Here is a 13,630-nt window from a genome sequence, read left to right on the forward strand (position 1 = left end):
CTGTCTGTCTGTCTGTCTGTCTGTCTGTCTGTCTGTCTGTCTGTCTGTCTGTCTGTCTGTCTGTCTGTCTGTCTGTCTGTCCTGAAAATGGAGCTTGGTCGTCATCGCTGGGCCAGCCACGAGAAGCTCCGGCATTGTCTTCCGCCCGTCCGAGGATGGACGGGGGCCGAACGGATGGCTGGAGGGCTGTGAAATAGATGCAGGTTGTGACTTTAAGATGATACATGCTTAACCTTCGCCGATCCAGAATGCGAACAAAAGACATGAGCGAAGCTCGCGAGAACGCCTGAGGGTATGTTGTTGCGTCGGCCGCGAAAACGCTCATGCTAGAGCTAGACTTGGATAGAAACGTGAGCTTATTGATGCCGCCCGTTCTGAGGCGAATCTAGATTGCTCTCCCGGACAGGATAAATTGCTTGTTACTTGCCCAAGTGGTGCTTGTGAAAAAAGGTGCAGACCTCGCGACATCTTATACCCTTGTACAAGGGCTCAAGTTGATTCTGCGACTCCTAACCATTCCAGAGATATACACAAAATGGGATTGGCAATAGTGGCATGGCGACAACAAGGTCGACAGGGGCGATGAAGTGGATTTTGGTGAGTTGGCGGCTTTCTTGCCCGCGAAGATTTGGTTCGAACGGGAAACAGCTGACAACACCGACAGTGGGAGGGCGTCACTTCGTGTGCAGGGCACAACAGCAGGCCTGTCGTCTCCTACCCAGTCAATCCTGCTGGCCCAGTCCAGTCTAACCGGGGCTGAGCAGGTCAAGCTTGTTTCAGCGGCTCCAAAGTCGTCCTATTGGCCAGGCACTCAGGTCCTACATTGAGGAAAAGTTCGACGAAGTTGGGGGCTAAAGAGTAGACTTCTGTCCAGCGCCTTCACAAGCGCGCCTGCTGGCCTCCAGAGCCCAAAACCGTTGGGACGGTTCCCCTTCCCGTAACGGGAGTCCGGCGCAGACCACGACGCCTTCTCGACCGTCCCCGCTCCCTTCTTACGGCACGCACATGACAGCTGCACATCACGGCAGATTTATGCATACAAATTCAAGTGCAAAAATAGTATTGCAGCAATGTAAAAAGCCCTTTTCGCGTCAACCTCACCAACAAGTATAATGGCCGATCGGCGCTCGCAGAGACCCGTATAGGACTCAATGTGGGGCGACTTGGTCCCCTCGCCATGATGCCGCGTTGTGGGAAGCGAGAAGATCCGGCTTTTAGACCATGTGCTAGATGCAGACAGACACCAGTCATCGTCGCATTGAGATGGATGACCCACCCAGCCAGCCAGCCAGCCCTGTCGTTGGGCGCCGTATTGTTGACCACGGAATTGATGACCACGGAATTGGGTCAGGGGTTCTCGTATAGGGCTCCTGAGCTGGGGCCACCCGCCGATCGGAAGCAGGTCCGGCAGGGATGAACCGTCGCTAGCGCGAGTTTGGGACTAAGAACGCCGCGCTAAAAGCGGCACCTAAGATGGTATTCCCATGCTTCTAGAAGCTGTATCGCGCGTATCTTTCGCAGAATATAGCGAACCCCTAGGCATCGTGCTGACAAGACAATGGTTGCTAAGACTCACCGTCTCTTGGGCCTCTTACCCTGGACCTCAGTCAAAACCGCTCACACGTATCCCAGCATGTGAACGGGGCCGGCGGAAGTGCAGTCGAAGCAAGTTCTGTTCACGGCCAGCCACGTCAACAGGGCTTCTGGACAGCATACAGTCCATGCCATTGTATTGTGGCAGCGACTTTAGATAGCGAGAGGCAAGCCTTGTGCAGTATATGCTTAAGACGTGGTACTCACTCAGGTACGGTCTACCACCAGCATCAGCTTCGCACATCGCTTGGAGAGTTTTATTGATATAAATCCCTCTCGCGTACACGGTTCTCTCATCTTCTATTCAACTGAATTCCCCGTCCTCCTCTTCTCTCCCGAAGTCCCGGAGCTTGAAGCGTGTTTCAGCAAACAATATGCCCATCGAAGATCCTGCCCAGGGCCCTGGCCCTGCCTCGCCCTCTGTACCCCAAGCCACTAGCGGCCACTGGCTATACAATATTACTCTGTCCGACGAAACGAAGAACATGATCTCCGGCTTGTATGATAGTGCCCTCGCTCTGTATGGGTACATCACTAGTCTTGCTCTCAGGATTGGGACTCGACGGGAGGTATGTACTGCCCGCCGCACCTAACCACGAAGAAGCCAGTATTCACTGACATCCTCCCCAGCGGGAGGAACGCGTCAACAATAACAGCACGACTCCATTGATGGCGATGCTCATTATCGGGGCCCTGATCCTCATCGTGGTGCCAGGTCTCGTTCTAGGTTTCGCAACGGGGCAGGTACAGTGGGGAATCGCACTCTCTGGCGCTATCAGTACGGTTGTCGGTGTCTTCGCAGGTCTTTGCTATCACCTCACCACGCGCAACTGACGGAAGTCTTGGGTAGCAAGCCGGGGGGTCTGCTGGTGTGGTCTTTGGCGGGTCATCTGTCGTCAACAGGCCCCATTGTCCTTCCATTCCTGATCTCGGCTTGTAAACCTTGTTCAGAGACCAATGTATACTTCCTACAGTTTTTCTGGTCAGCATATGTTCACAAGCGATGGAAGCATTCATTTATAGAAATATACCTACATACCCCCTCTACCATATCATCTCAGTGAAGTTTTTCATCATGGAACTGTTGCAAATATGCTGCAATTTCGCAGCGAAGAATTACTCGCTGATTTTATTGGCCATATAGACATAGACACCATAGCTCCCATGCTCACTGTCAAACATGAAGCTAGAGTAGAGTGGTCAGTAGTATTGTCGATAGTAAAGTGCAGATATGTCTTGAGTTTTCATCTTAGGAGTAAGGGTTAATGATTCTTCTTAAACAGGTGTAGTTAAGTGACTGATAAGCTTATTATGTACGGGATGAAGTTTCAATCCAATTTGAAAGCGGTTGTTATAGGGGTCGTGGATGAAGGGACCAGATGATTTTTAATAATATTTGCAGGTCTGCAGGCTGAGCCCCGAGGTTGCACCGCGCACTTCCGTGCGCCGGAAAGCCTTGAAATGGCTTGAAGTACTGAGGTGGCCCCCATCTCGATGTGCGTCCAACAGCCCAACTCTCCATCTGGCTTCTTATACCACGCCACCCCCCCCCCATCCCCCTCCAAAAACCCCAAAAGTGCCATTCCTGACTTGCGAAGTGATTGATTCACGCGTGTCTCGGAGCTTCCCAGGCTCAGCCATTCGTTCCAAAAGCTCCGGCCCCACGATTCTATCACAGCAGCAAGTTCCATGCCAGGCAAGCGTCGAACGGCAACAATACCACATTTTCGGTGGCAGAGGCAAGTGTGCCCGCCCTCAAAAAGGCAAAACGAAAGATGAGGTTCAATCTCAGGCATAAGACGTCACAATACGCGTAAGTAATGGTTGGTTCACTTCTTCGTTGGCACCAGTGCAGCATGATATCCAGCACAACTGGTGGACGTGAATGAGACGGGCGTTGAATTTGCTGACACCGACTGACACAGTGTTGATCCACCATGTGCCTGCAGGTACTGACGCGGGGAACGTGGATGGACAATTCTGCCTTGCAAGAGTAAAAGAAAAATTTGACATAAGAAAGAGTACGGAAATTGAAAGAATTCAACTGCTCACATCCTTATGCCGCGCAAGGGCGCTCGTGTTCGGGTTTATTTCGTGTCGGTCAAATAACGGATGCATGCATGGAGCGAGACATCGTACCCCAGACCAGTTGGTCTGTCTGTGCCTTGACAGACATGGCATGTGAGTACTTATACATTCCGAGCAGCCGAGAGCATTTGGGCATTCTCTGGGCCGGATCAGGGACTGCAATCCGAGACAGGACCTGTGCATGCCCGTGGCAGGCTCCCGTCATTTCTGTCAAAAGCAAACAGGAAAGGTAGTCAAATGTAGCGTTGAGGGTCTGTAGACCGTTGAGGACCTGTCAGACGACGAAAGCAGACGATCTGGGACAGGGCTGATGCAATTATATCGGAGCTGGTGTCATTGGCCGGGCTCAAGTCATGAGTTTCCCGGCCTGACTGACGACCAGTAATGGCTTCCTGCGCAGGAAAGTTTGCTTTGATGCAAAGGCTTGTTGATTTTTTCTGCGGGGCTCGCGTTGATTGGGCTATAACTTATTTCTTGTCGCATGCACGCAAGTATATAAATAACTTACCTGCATGCACCTTGGACGGGCCAACGCCAATCTCCGTCCGAGTTAGCAATAAGTATTGTGACGGCACAGCTATATAGGACTGGACTGTATTCCAGAAGGCGTTCTGGAATTTTGGAATTTTGGTTCTTTGCTATAGTGCAGCGGTATAGAATGTCTCAAGTATTGGCTTACACCAGGTATATGGCACCGCCGTGCCTGACCCGCCTAGGTCAACATCTTTTGAAATATTTCCTGTCCATGTGCATAGATTAGCAGGAGACGTTTGTTTACGCATCTCCTTTACCCTCCGGCTAAGCCCACCGAATGCAAGGGCATTAGAACTCAGGTCCACTACTACCAAAACTGAATAAACTTATCTAGATTCAATCTACTACTACAATTACAGGCATAGCAGTCAATGTCATCACCATAAAGAAGAGAGTAGAGTTTCCATTTCCCACCTTTCCAACATCTAATAACAGTAATAAGTACAACAAGAAAAAAAGGGCAATACGCAATATAGCGGAGGCATTAGCGGCGATAATAGCTATGAGAGCTGCAGGAAGAATGTACAGGATAAGGTATAAAGACTTCAATAGCAGAGGAATAGTATAAGTAAGTGTAATTCGCTCATATCTGTCCCTTCATGAGTATAAATATGCTGGTTCCTGCATTAGCAAAGTTCATATAGCGACTGGCCTGTCTGGGTTTGCCTTTGGCTGCTACACCAGTCGGACAAATCCGTGTGTGGGCCAAGCGTCCTGGCCATCATTTGGCCCAGCTCGAACACGATATAATTTGTAAGTTCCTCAGGATTTCTTCTTGCTTAGTTTGTACCAAGCCGAAGGCTAGATCCGGGTTCCTGGTTCCTGACGTTGGCTGGGGTCTCCCCCCTGATCAGCAATGGTACCCTTTCCTTATTTCTTGGCTTATGCAACGAATGGTCGTGGCCACGAAACGGAAACTGACCAGGAAACCAATGAAAAGATAGCGACGACTAAGGGTCTGTTGCTCTCGTGCATTGTTGCCTGCATCGATGTCAAGATTGTTTCTCAGCTTTCCGAGTGGACGGTGCAGCACAGAAGGTCGAATTCAGTAGCAGTCGGATGTGTATCATACAAATAGCATTGTGATTGGTACGTTTGAGAACAAACAGAGTGAATTGATCAAGTCACCAATCGATAGCTATATTTATAGCCTCGTGTTGAAGCGTTCAGCAAGATTATGAATGTAGAGCGCACTTCACAGCCGAAAACACTTTTGTTTCTCTGGAAAGCTGCGACAATGCCATATGAGAGACTAGTATATCCAAATTTCCATGCTTACGATGAACGATGCTATGTGTCAAAGTTGCAGAAGATCAGAGGGAAGAACATAACACGTAATGGGAAGAATATTTTATGAACCATCAGTCCATTTGCACTAACCGGACCCCTTCCAGCCCGGAACATGTTTCTGAACCCTTGATCTATAATCCTTTCCGTAATACCGAAGCACAGAGACCAGCGACCCAACCCTCTGGGCAACCAAGTAGGAAAGAGACCAGCAGAAAAGACAAGACATACGTATATCGATTCGTACCCAGCAAATTATTGAGAAGCATCAAACATTCGCACCCTCTCTACTGTCAATCCTTTGCGAGGCTGCAGAGACCGCACGCGCATCCTTCTGAGGAGTAGTCCCAGCCAGACAAGACTGGATAAATGCATCGCTCTAAGGAGGCACCAGCCGGGTTGCGAGTTAGCGCTTCATCATGCCCTGCTCTGAACGCATGATTCTAACATCGGAAAGGAAACGAGCAAGACAGCATACCAGCCTGGCAGACAGACCAACAGGGATGAAAACGTATGATCGAACTCAATTGCCACTTACATGTAAATCAGCACAAGGATCCACGTCGCAAAGACCATCCAGCACTGCGTCAGCTCGGGGTACCGTCGGCACGTAGGGATGTACGAGGTCCGGTCCAGCGCGTAGTACCGAGCCTGCAGGCCGGCGCAGGTGGCCCAGACGGCGAGGCTGACCAGGGCCCAGGGGACGAAGTATGTCAGGAGGCGGTGGCGGGCGACAGCGAATTCCTGCTCGTTTCTGGAGGGGGCCTTGGGGCTGATGCCGAGGGAAGTCATGAGGGCTAGGGTGATGGAGGCGACTAGACTGACGGAGGCCTGACGAGAACATGCGTTGTTAATATTAATTGATGATTGGAAGAATCAGGGGGATGGTTTGTCAGATGAAACAGAAAGGATAGGCTGGAAAATGACGTTCAATACATGATAGAATAATCTTGGCCTTATTTTTTCTTCCCTCTCTTTACTTTCCTCTTCGAATTGTTATATGAGGGGAGGATAGGCTACCAAAGAAAAGGATCAAGAAAACCCTTTGTTAACAAAAGATCAGCAACTTCCACACATACCCATGCGACAATCAACCGCTGCACATGCAGAGCAAGAGTCGGAAACTTGATTACGATTGGGTCCTCGTCCTCGCTGTAGGACCCGGTCAGGGCGAGGATGGACACGATCATGGTGCCAATATCGATGCACAGCATGGTGATGTAGAAGACGGCAGCCCCCTGCAGGAGAGGGCGCAACCGGGGTGGGACGCTGCGCCAGAATGCTTCCGCAACGGCCGGGTCGCCATATTCCGACATCTAGGAAAAAAGTATGCAAGAAAGAGTCAAATCGGAAATTCAGGGTAGCAGATCAATGGTGAAGGCCTTGAAGTTGAGTCGCGTTGTGCTGGTTTCACCACCATTAAAGTTCGTCTGCACTTCTCTTGACTAACTTAGTCGAGAGTTTTGTAGAATCCGAAGTTAAGACTACATTTACTCAGAAGCGGTATACTAACTTCAATCAAAGGGCGAAACCCCCTCTTGTAGTAAACCCCTTGAAAATGAAGCGCTTGCTCACAGCTCAGCCGTTTCTTGGCTCACCGACGCACTAGACCTGATTCCCCCTAAGCTGCCCCATTGTGGCTTTTTCTCCTACAACATTCAGCGAATTCGGAGGCAGGCGGGCAGGCAGTGCCAGGCAGATTTCCTAACATGGTGATGGTCGGTCACCCGGAACAAACCGCCTTGCTCTCTAGGCATTGAAGGGCAGCCCCATATGAGAAGATCCTCTTGAACAAAGAAGGCTGGCTCACGCAAAAGATCGGCACGTGGGCATAGCAGCATGCATTTCTGTTTGGTGGCTATTTGTGGGCCTTTTGCAGGGAGGACAGACGGGGAGGGAGACTCCAGGGATGGGCATCTGAACTCTGAGTCCTATTATAACTGGGGTTTTAAAGCAGAGGAATCCATGCTGCCGGGCCGAGCATCACTCGCAGCATCATCGGCGGCCGCCAGAGCAGCTGCGATAGCACCATCAAAGGCATTTTTCCAACGGTGGGCGAAAACCTCGTCGGGCAGAGCCGAATAGGAGCTGCGACTAGGGTTCTCGGCATGGATCAAGGCCAAGCTCTCAGCCATGGTGACAGCAGCGACAAAGGCAGGGTAGGAGCGTCAGGTAGAGACACTTGTGGCGATGGTGCGAAGGATACGGGCGGCGACCATCTCTCGATCATCTTCGCAAATAGCTGAGATCAGTCCGAGGCCGACATTCCGAGCGGCAGCCTGGCAAGCTTCCAGCAGCGTGCCGGTGGGTGGAGGCGGAGGCGGGATGATTGCATCCTCCGCCCTGTTTGTGAATGGAGATGGCGGGTTCCGGGCGCGAAGGGTGTCGAGGGTTTCTGTGCTTGCTGGAGGTGGCCTGGGGTATGGCGGTGGGAGAGCATCCCTTCTGTTGTACGAGTTGCGCCGTGCAAGTTGGATTCTTTCGGCGTGTGCAGCTCTTTCAGCCCGCGCTGTCCTGCTGTTGACCTTCAGCTTGCGTCGCAGCCAAGCTCCGAGCCAGCACATCGGGCACGCCATTTGAGTCGAGGCTGAGGTGGGCCGGGCTTCAGGGAGTTATGTATGGATTTCTTGCGAGAGTTTCGAGAGTAAGCAGAGGTAATGGAACGTGATGGGACAGGTCGTGGCTGGAATGTGGGCAGGAAAGAGTAATCAGGTCGGGGCCTTTGTCGACGGCAGCTTGTTAGGTGGAGTGGAAAGATGATGAACACTGTTGAGCGTCTTGGAGCGAGTTGAGCTGGATTGACCAACGTTGTGTGTGTGAATTCGTTGTTGTTTGTTGATGACAGAATGGAGGGGAGGAGAGCGAGAGCGAGTTTGGGACCAAGGGAGGCAAAGTGATGTTCTGAGTACATCCTTCCATTTTATCATCAGAGTACCAGGCAGGCAGGTGCAGCAATTCTGGACAATATCAGTGGCACCATCAGGCTCCTTCCTGCCCATGAATTTCAACACCAGGCCTTCAGGCACCTCGACGGTCCTGCACTTGCAGTCTCTAGCATGTACCTGGCTGGACACCAGCGCAAGCACAACCGCAACTACCTAACCTAGGTAGGTACCTAGGTAGTTAGTTGCGTGCCCTTCGATTCCATGTGGCACTGCCTGCGATATGGCACTTGAGGTAGGGCAGACCCTCCTCACAGTCTCATCCGCAGCCTTAGGGAACTCCGCAGTAGCCAATCCGTCTGGGTCATGCTAGCGCAATTTTGAATATGCTATATGCAGCAGTGAATGTACATGCAGGCGTAAATTTCGACGGATCTGTTTGTGGTCCTTTGTAAGAGATGATCTTGTATCGCATCGTTTGACTGTATGTGTTCATTCATTAGACCTGAGGAGACTAGGGACATACTTGGTAATTGAATCGTGTAATTTACACCACATCCACATCACGATTCTCTCATTTCATTCACCACTTCCTCAATCAACTCTCACGTTTTACCAGGCTGCCACGAGCACATAAGTACACGTCTACTGACCTTGGTGTGCGCGCGTCACGGAGGAACGTCGTTCTCAAAGAGTCGGAACCTATTCGGCGGCTCTGGCTTACACCAGTTCTGTACATGAAAAATCGACTCCCACCAGAATTGCAGTGACTAGGTCGAAATGATGCTCGTTGGTAGATAAAGGCGCCTTTCACTTGATCTTTTTCTCCGCCAGCAAAGTAGTACAAATGCCATCAGATTCACTCGTTCTTTCACAAGCTTCCCTTTAGTATGGCTTTCTCCAATTTCCCTGCTAACGATGATTGACTTCTCCCGGTGAGGGACTCGTGAGGACTGAGATGACATCCAAAGTCTCGCTGCCGCTGTGGCTTGCGTCCGCCCTGCCATTCGTAGAGCTGCAAAGCTGGAAGAATGAATATCCACCCCAGTCCCTCAAAGTAGTATTGTTGTTTCGCAGTTACTACCAGTCCTTCTGCTTCTGAATCATTTTGGGCAAGGATAATTGTTTTCCCTTCTGACCTGCCTTTATAGGCCTTTTCCTAATAATACGCTTACGCGTTCCCTGGATTAAATTTCCGCGTATTTCTTTCATAGCATAGCGCTCTACTGATCATCATACTCTATCAGAACCTCTATCGGTGCGACATACAGAGAACGGCATCTCTATATATACGTGGGTCTCGGGTCCCCAGCTTCTCACCAACATGTCTGGACTTCTCAGCAAGAAGTGACTGGCCTGAGTAATATTTACGATCATGGTTTCGTTATCAATGTTCCACGTTTTATCGGGGCTCTGCCTCTTAGCCACTTCGCGGGGAGCCTTGGTTCAGGTCACCAACTTTGGAAGCAACCCATCCGGGCTCGAAATGTACATTGACCTGCCTGAGAACGTCACTACAAATGCTCCCGTTATCCTCGCCGTAAGTCCCCCGTTCTTCTTTTTGTTGGTACCTGGGGTACTTCAAGCCCGTTGCTAACCTTGGCTCATGTCTTAGCTCCACGGCTGTGGTGGTTCGGCGCAGAGATACTACGGGCAGAACAACCTGGCCGCGGTGGGCAAGTCGAGAGGCGCCATCATGATATACCCATCTGCCACGGACAGCACACATTGCTGGGATGCTGGCACACCAGAGAGTCTTACCCGTGATGGCGGGGGTGACACGCAAAGTCTCGTGCAGATGGTACGTCCTCACGTATTCCCAGGCTCTCTCCTACACGTCCTTTCCGTACTCACAAATGCGTTATCCAGGTCCAGTATATCATCGAAGAGTACAGCGCAGACCCGACCAAAGTCTTTGCCGTAGGGCGGTCATCAGGAGCCATGATGAGCAATGCTCTTGCGGCCGTCTACCCGGATGTCTTCGCTGCGACATCGGTCTACTCAGGCGTCGCTGCCGGCTGCATGGCCGTACCAGAGGGCGTGCCTGCGAACCCGATGGAAACGTGCGCCAAGGGCAACATTACCAAGGCCCCCCAGCAATGGGACGAGATTGTCCGGTCGTACAATCCTGGCTACAAGGGGCCTTATCCGCGCATGCAGATCTGGCATGGCACATCTGATGTTGTCGTCGTGTACCACAACTTTGCGGAGGAGCTCAAGGAGTGGTCCGCTGTTCTGGGCGTTCCTTTCACTCGTAACGTTACCAGCACTCCTGAGGCCAATTACACGCAGATGATATATGGAGACGGAACTCGCTTGGTCGGATACAGTGCACTGGGCGTTGGTCATGTCGTGCCGGAGCATGAGTATGATGCCATGGCCTGGTTTGGTATTTGATGCAGCAGATCCTGGGGTCAGAAGTTTGTTTCATGGTAAAGGGTCTTCTGAGTTCTTTTCCTAAGTGGCAACGTTTTCTACGAATCACTCTAATTTGACTACTATACATTGTTGAGTCCTGGTAAAGCGCCAGCGATGTGTGATTTTGGGCCAGCATAGACCTGACCACGTCATCATATCGAAAACATAGTGAAGAGTGAATTGACTTTGTGTGTTAAGCGTAGCTTAAATTACCATATCGTAAACTCCACATATGAATTAAGTCTTCTTCTTCTAAGTGTGGTACAAACATATTGGCTGTTACAGGCTCAAATGTTGGATTGAGTAATTTGTGGGATGATATCTCAAACAAGAACGAAAATCATGCTCCTCTTATGGTAGGATCCGTCTTTACCAGTAGTGTGTAATCCTGCATGACAATATTATGTATTCGAAAGCGATAACAATACAAGTAGAGAACTCACTGAATACCGGACAAAATATAGAGGCCTGTCTAAGCTCACCACACGGCAGTATCAAAATACAGGCGGGTGCATACGATTTCAAGGTAAGATTACAATATTGCTGGAAGAAAAATCAAAACCAATAGAAAAGTTAAAATCTTCTACAACACACAAGTTTTCCCTAAAAATTGTTTTCTGCATAAATTTATTGAATTATCCACGGGTCCAGTCTCTAGCTCCCAGTTAGGCTGTCAAGGTGACCGATTTGCTGCCTTACATTAAACTGTCTTTTGATTCAAGTTCCGCGGCTCTTACTTTGCTGGGATAATCTATTGGGAGCAAATATCGGACCAAGAAAACTCATCCGAGACAATTATTGGTTTCCGTGAGAGATATAGATTTGTTGCTCTTAGATATACGACTCATTGTTGGACTAAGAGGCTGAAACACTTCTCGACAAAATCAGGCTGTCAGGCTTGGCTTCCAAAACATCGCCCTTCCAGGTATCCGCTTCCGGAAGTAATCGGGTATCCGACGGACCAGACATGACATGAAATCTCATAGGGCAACAAGCTATAGCATAATCTGCCATATTATATCCAGAAAATGGGATCACCTTCCACAGGTTACCCTTCTGGGCCCTGTCAAACGGCTCTAGTTTGGCAATCGTTTGGTCTCATAGTTGCTCTGAAAGTCACTCAGCCGCCTCAGCACCGAGTTCTCATTTTCTGTGTTCCATTATACATCGTGATGCCCGAATTATTCTTGTTTTGTACACGCAGTCTAGGCATAGAATCGACGCAAGGGGTCGAATCGCTGAGAACACAAGGCGTTCGCTAGGGTGGGCTGTCAAAGTCGGCAATGCATCGCAGGGGGAACTCCTACGAGCTGTCCAATTATTCATAACACGAGACTCATAATATCTTGTGGGATAAACCCCCGTGGAATAACCTCCTGTGGGATAACCTCCGATAGAACAACCTTTTATAAAATAAACTTCCAGAAAGTCATTACCTTTAGGATAAACTGGTATTTGGATGCAAGCAATAGGGAGCTCTTCAATGATGTGTTGTCATTTTTGGGAGTGTGGCGGTGTATGTGATGAACAAAGCAGCTCAACAGTGCATTGTCACATGCCAGTACAGCCAGATCGATATTCAAAGCTGTTGGCTCGTTAACTGGGCTTCGAAATCCAACTTGTCTCGATTGTCAGTTCTCAGTTGCAGGTCGATAATGATCATATCACGGCTCTGTTTCCACTTCTCTGATACTGTCAGCAAGATTTGCTCCTCCAGTGCGACTGAGAGCTTCTTTGTTCCTTGGTATTGGGATGACATGAATTCCACATATCCCATTCGTAATAATATTTAGAGAATAAAATCCCTGGTGAATTATTCACTCCCGAAGGAAACAATGGGGCTCTCGCTCATGGTCCTGTCGATGGGTGTCACGTGCCGTCATGACTAAAACGTACAGTACGAAGTCCGGATCGGGTCACTCTAGCACTGTCGGCCCCACCAGAGCTCTCACTACATCTTCAATTGACAGCGCCAACGTTGTCCAGCTTGACAACGAAGCAACGCGGTCATGGCCTCCTTTCCCAACGTCTACACACACCGTAAGGTGGCTGAAACAGCATCGAAACGATGTGAGATCTGCTTCAAGCCAAGCACGAGCGTGCTTGTGACTCCAGACAAGCAGGTTCGTCTCATCTTCAGCCCGCAGCCTCTCATCCACTTGTATTTCAAGTCTGTCGCTCGTCGCCCTGCTGCAGAGCGCGGCTCGTATGGTCAGTATGTCCTTATTCCTGACTTGGCCCCGTAACAGGACTTCTTCTTTGTTTGCCCGAGTCACCTGAAGGACCGTGGGTTCTGCTCGCCCATCATCGATCAGGCCGCAATCGATGCCAAGAAGAAGAAGGACATGGAAGCGGAGGTTGAGAAAGTAAGGAAGGAGTACGAAGAACGTCAGCGAAAGAAGAAGGAGGAGAGTGAGAAGTCCAAAGAAAAGGATAAGGACAAGGACAAGGACAAGGATAAGGATGGGAACGACAAGAAGGCTGATGACAAGAAAACCGACGAGTCCAAGGACGTGAAGGTACGATATCCGTACCACTAGGCTCCAGCGGTTTAGACACCATGCCAAAACTAACCATGCCTTCACAGAATGACGAGGAGAAACCACAAGAGGAAGAGGAAGAGCCTCGCGTCTTTGCCCTGCACAGGTCTGACAAACCTTCCTTCCAGGTGGCCGTCAGGCATTCACAAGGGGTAGATCTGATACGTTTGCAGAACTTTCCACCAGAATCGAGTTTACCAGAAACGCCAGGCTGAGATGGCCAAACGGAATCGTGAACGGATACAGAGCCCAAACTTCTTCCCGTCCGTGCCCAAGGGAAATCCTTGA

At 50.1% G+C, this 13,630-nt stretch overlaps 6 protein-coding genes across 6 annotated transcripts; 4 read left to right on the forward strand and 2 right to left on the reverse strand.

Annotated features, from left to right (window-relative positions):
• Positions 1 to 551: 551 nt before the first annotated feature.
• On the forward strand, positions 552 to 827 carry J7T55_005563 (uncharacterized protein; the record flags this gene model as incomplete). Its single annotated transcript, XM_053130034.1, has 1 exon — positions 552 to 827. A coding segment is annotated over one exon (276 nt), but the record flags the coding sequence as incomplete, so codon positions are not given.
• Positions 828 to 1,967: 1,140 nt separating this feature from the next.
• Positions 1,968 to 2,427, forward strand: J7T55_005564 (uncharacterized protein; the record flags this gene model as incomplete). The annotated part of the gene is made up of 2 exons (XM_053136880.1): positions 1,968 to 2,162; positions 2,224 to 2,427. The coding sequence occupies 2 exons, from the start codon at positions 1,968 to 1,970 to the stop codon at positions 2,425 to 2,427; spliced, it is 399 nt and encodes a 132-aa protein (XP_053000335.1).
• A 3,481-nt stretch (positions 2,428 to 5,908) lies between these two features.
• Positions 5,909 to 7,637, reverse strand: J7T55_005565 (uncharacterized protein; the record flags this gene model as incomplete). Its single annotated transcript, XM_053137979.1, has 5 exons — positions 5,909 to 5,945; positions 6,041 to 6,333; positions 6,582 to 6,818; positions 7,212 to 7,303; positions 7,490 to 7,637. The coding sequence occupies 5 exons, from the start codon at positions 7,635 to 7,637 to the stop codon at positions 5,909 to 5,911; spliced, it is 807 nt and encodes a 268-aa protein (XP_053000336.1).
• A 33-nt stretch (positions 7,638 to 7,670) lies between these two features.
• J7T55_005566 (uncharacterized protein) lies at positions 7,671 to 8,078 on the reverse strand (the record flags this gene model as incomplete). The annotated part of the gene is made up of 1 exon (XM_053139082.1): positions 7,671 to 8,078. One exon carries the CDS (start codon positions 8,076 to 8,078, stop codon positions 7,671 to 7,673), a length of 408 nt encoding a protein of 135 aa, XP_053000337.1.
• Positions 8,079 to 9,774: 1,696 nt separating this feature from the next.
• J7T55_005567 (PHB depolymerase family esterase) lies at positions 9,775 to 10,781 on the forward strand (the record flags this gene model as incomplete). Its single annotated transcript, XM_053140172.1, has 3 exons — positions 9,775 to 9,924; positions 10,000 to 10,185; positions 10,254 to 10,781. The coding sequence occupies 3 exons, from the start codon at positions 9,775 to 9,777 to the stop codon at positions 10,779 to 10,781; spliced, it is 864 nt and encodes a 287-aa protein (XP_053000338.1).
• Positions 10,782 to 12,811: 2,030 nt separating this feature from the next.
• On the forward strand, positions 12,812 to 13,630 carry J7T55_005568 (uncharacterized protein; the record flags this gene model as incomplete). The annotated part of the gene is made up of 4 exons (XM_053141270.1): positions 12,812 to 13,017; positions 13,075 to 13,321; positions 13,390 to 13,470; positions 13,529 to 13,630. 4 exons carry the CDS (start codon positions 12,812 to 12,814, stop codon positions 13,628 to 13,630), a joined length of 636 nt encoding a protein of 211 aa, XP_053000339.1.

This window comes from Diaporthe amygdali (assembly GCF_026229845.1).
Source record: "Diaporthe amygdali strain CAA958 chromosome Unknown NODE_1_length_4327563_cov_65_473760, whole genome shotgun sequence".
Classification (NCBI taxonomy): domain Eukaryota; kingdom Fungi; phylum Ascomycota; class Sordariomycetes; order Diaporthales; family Diaporthaceae; genus Diaporthe; species Diaporthe amygdali.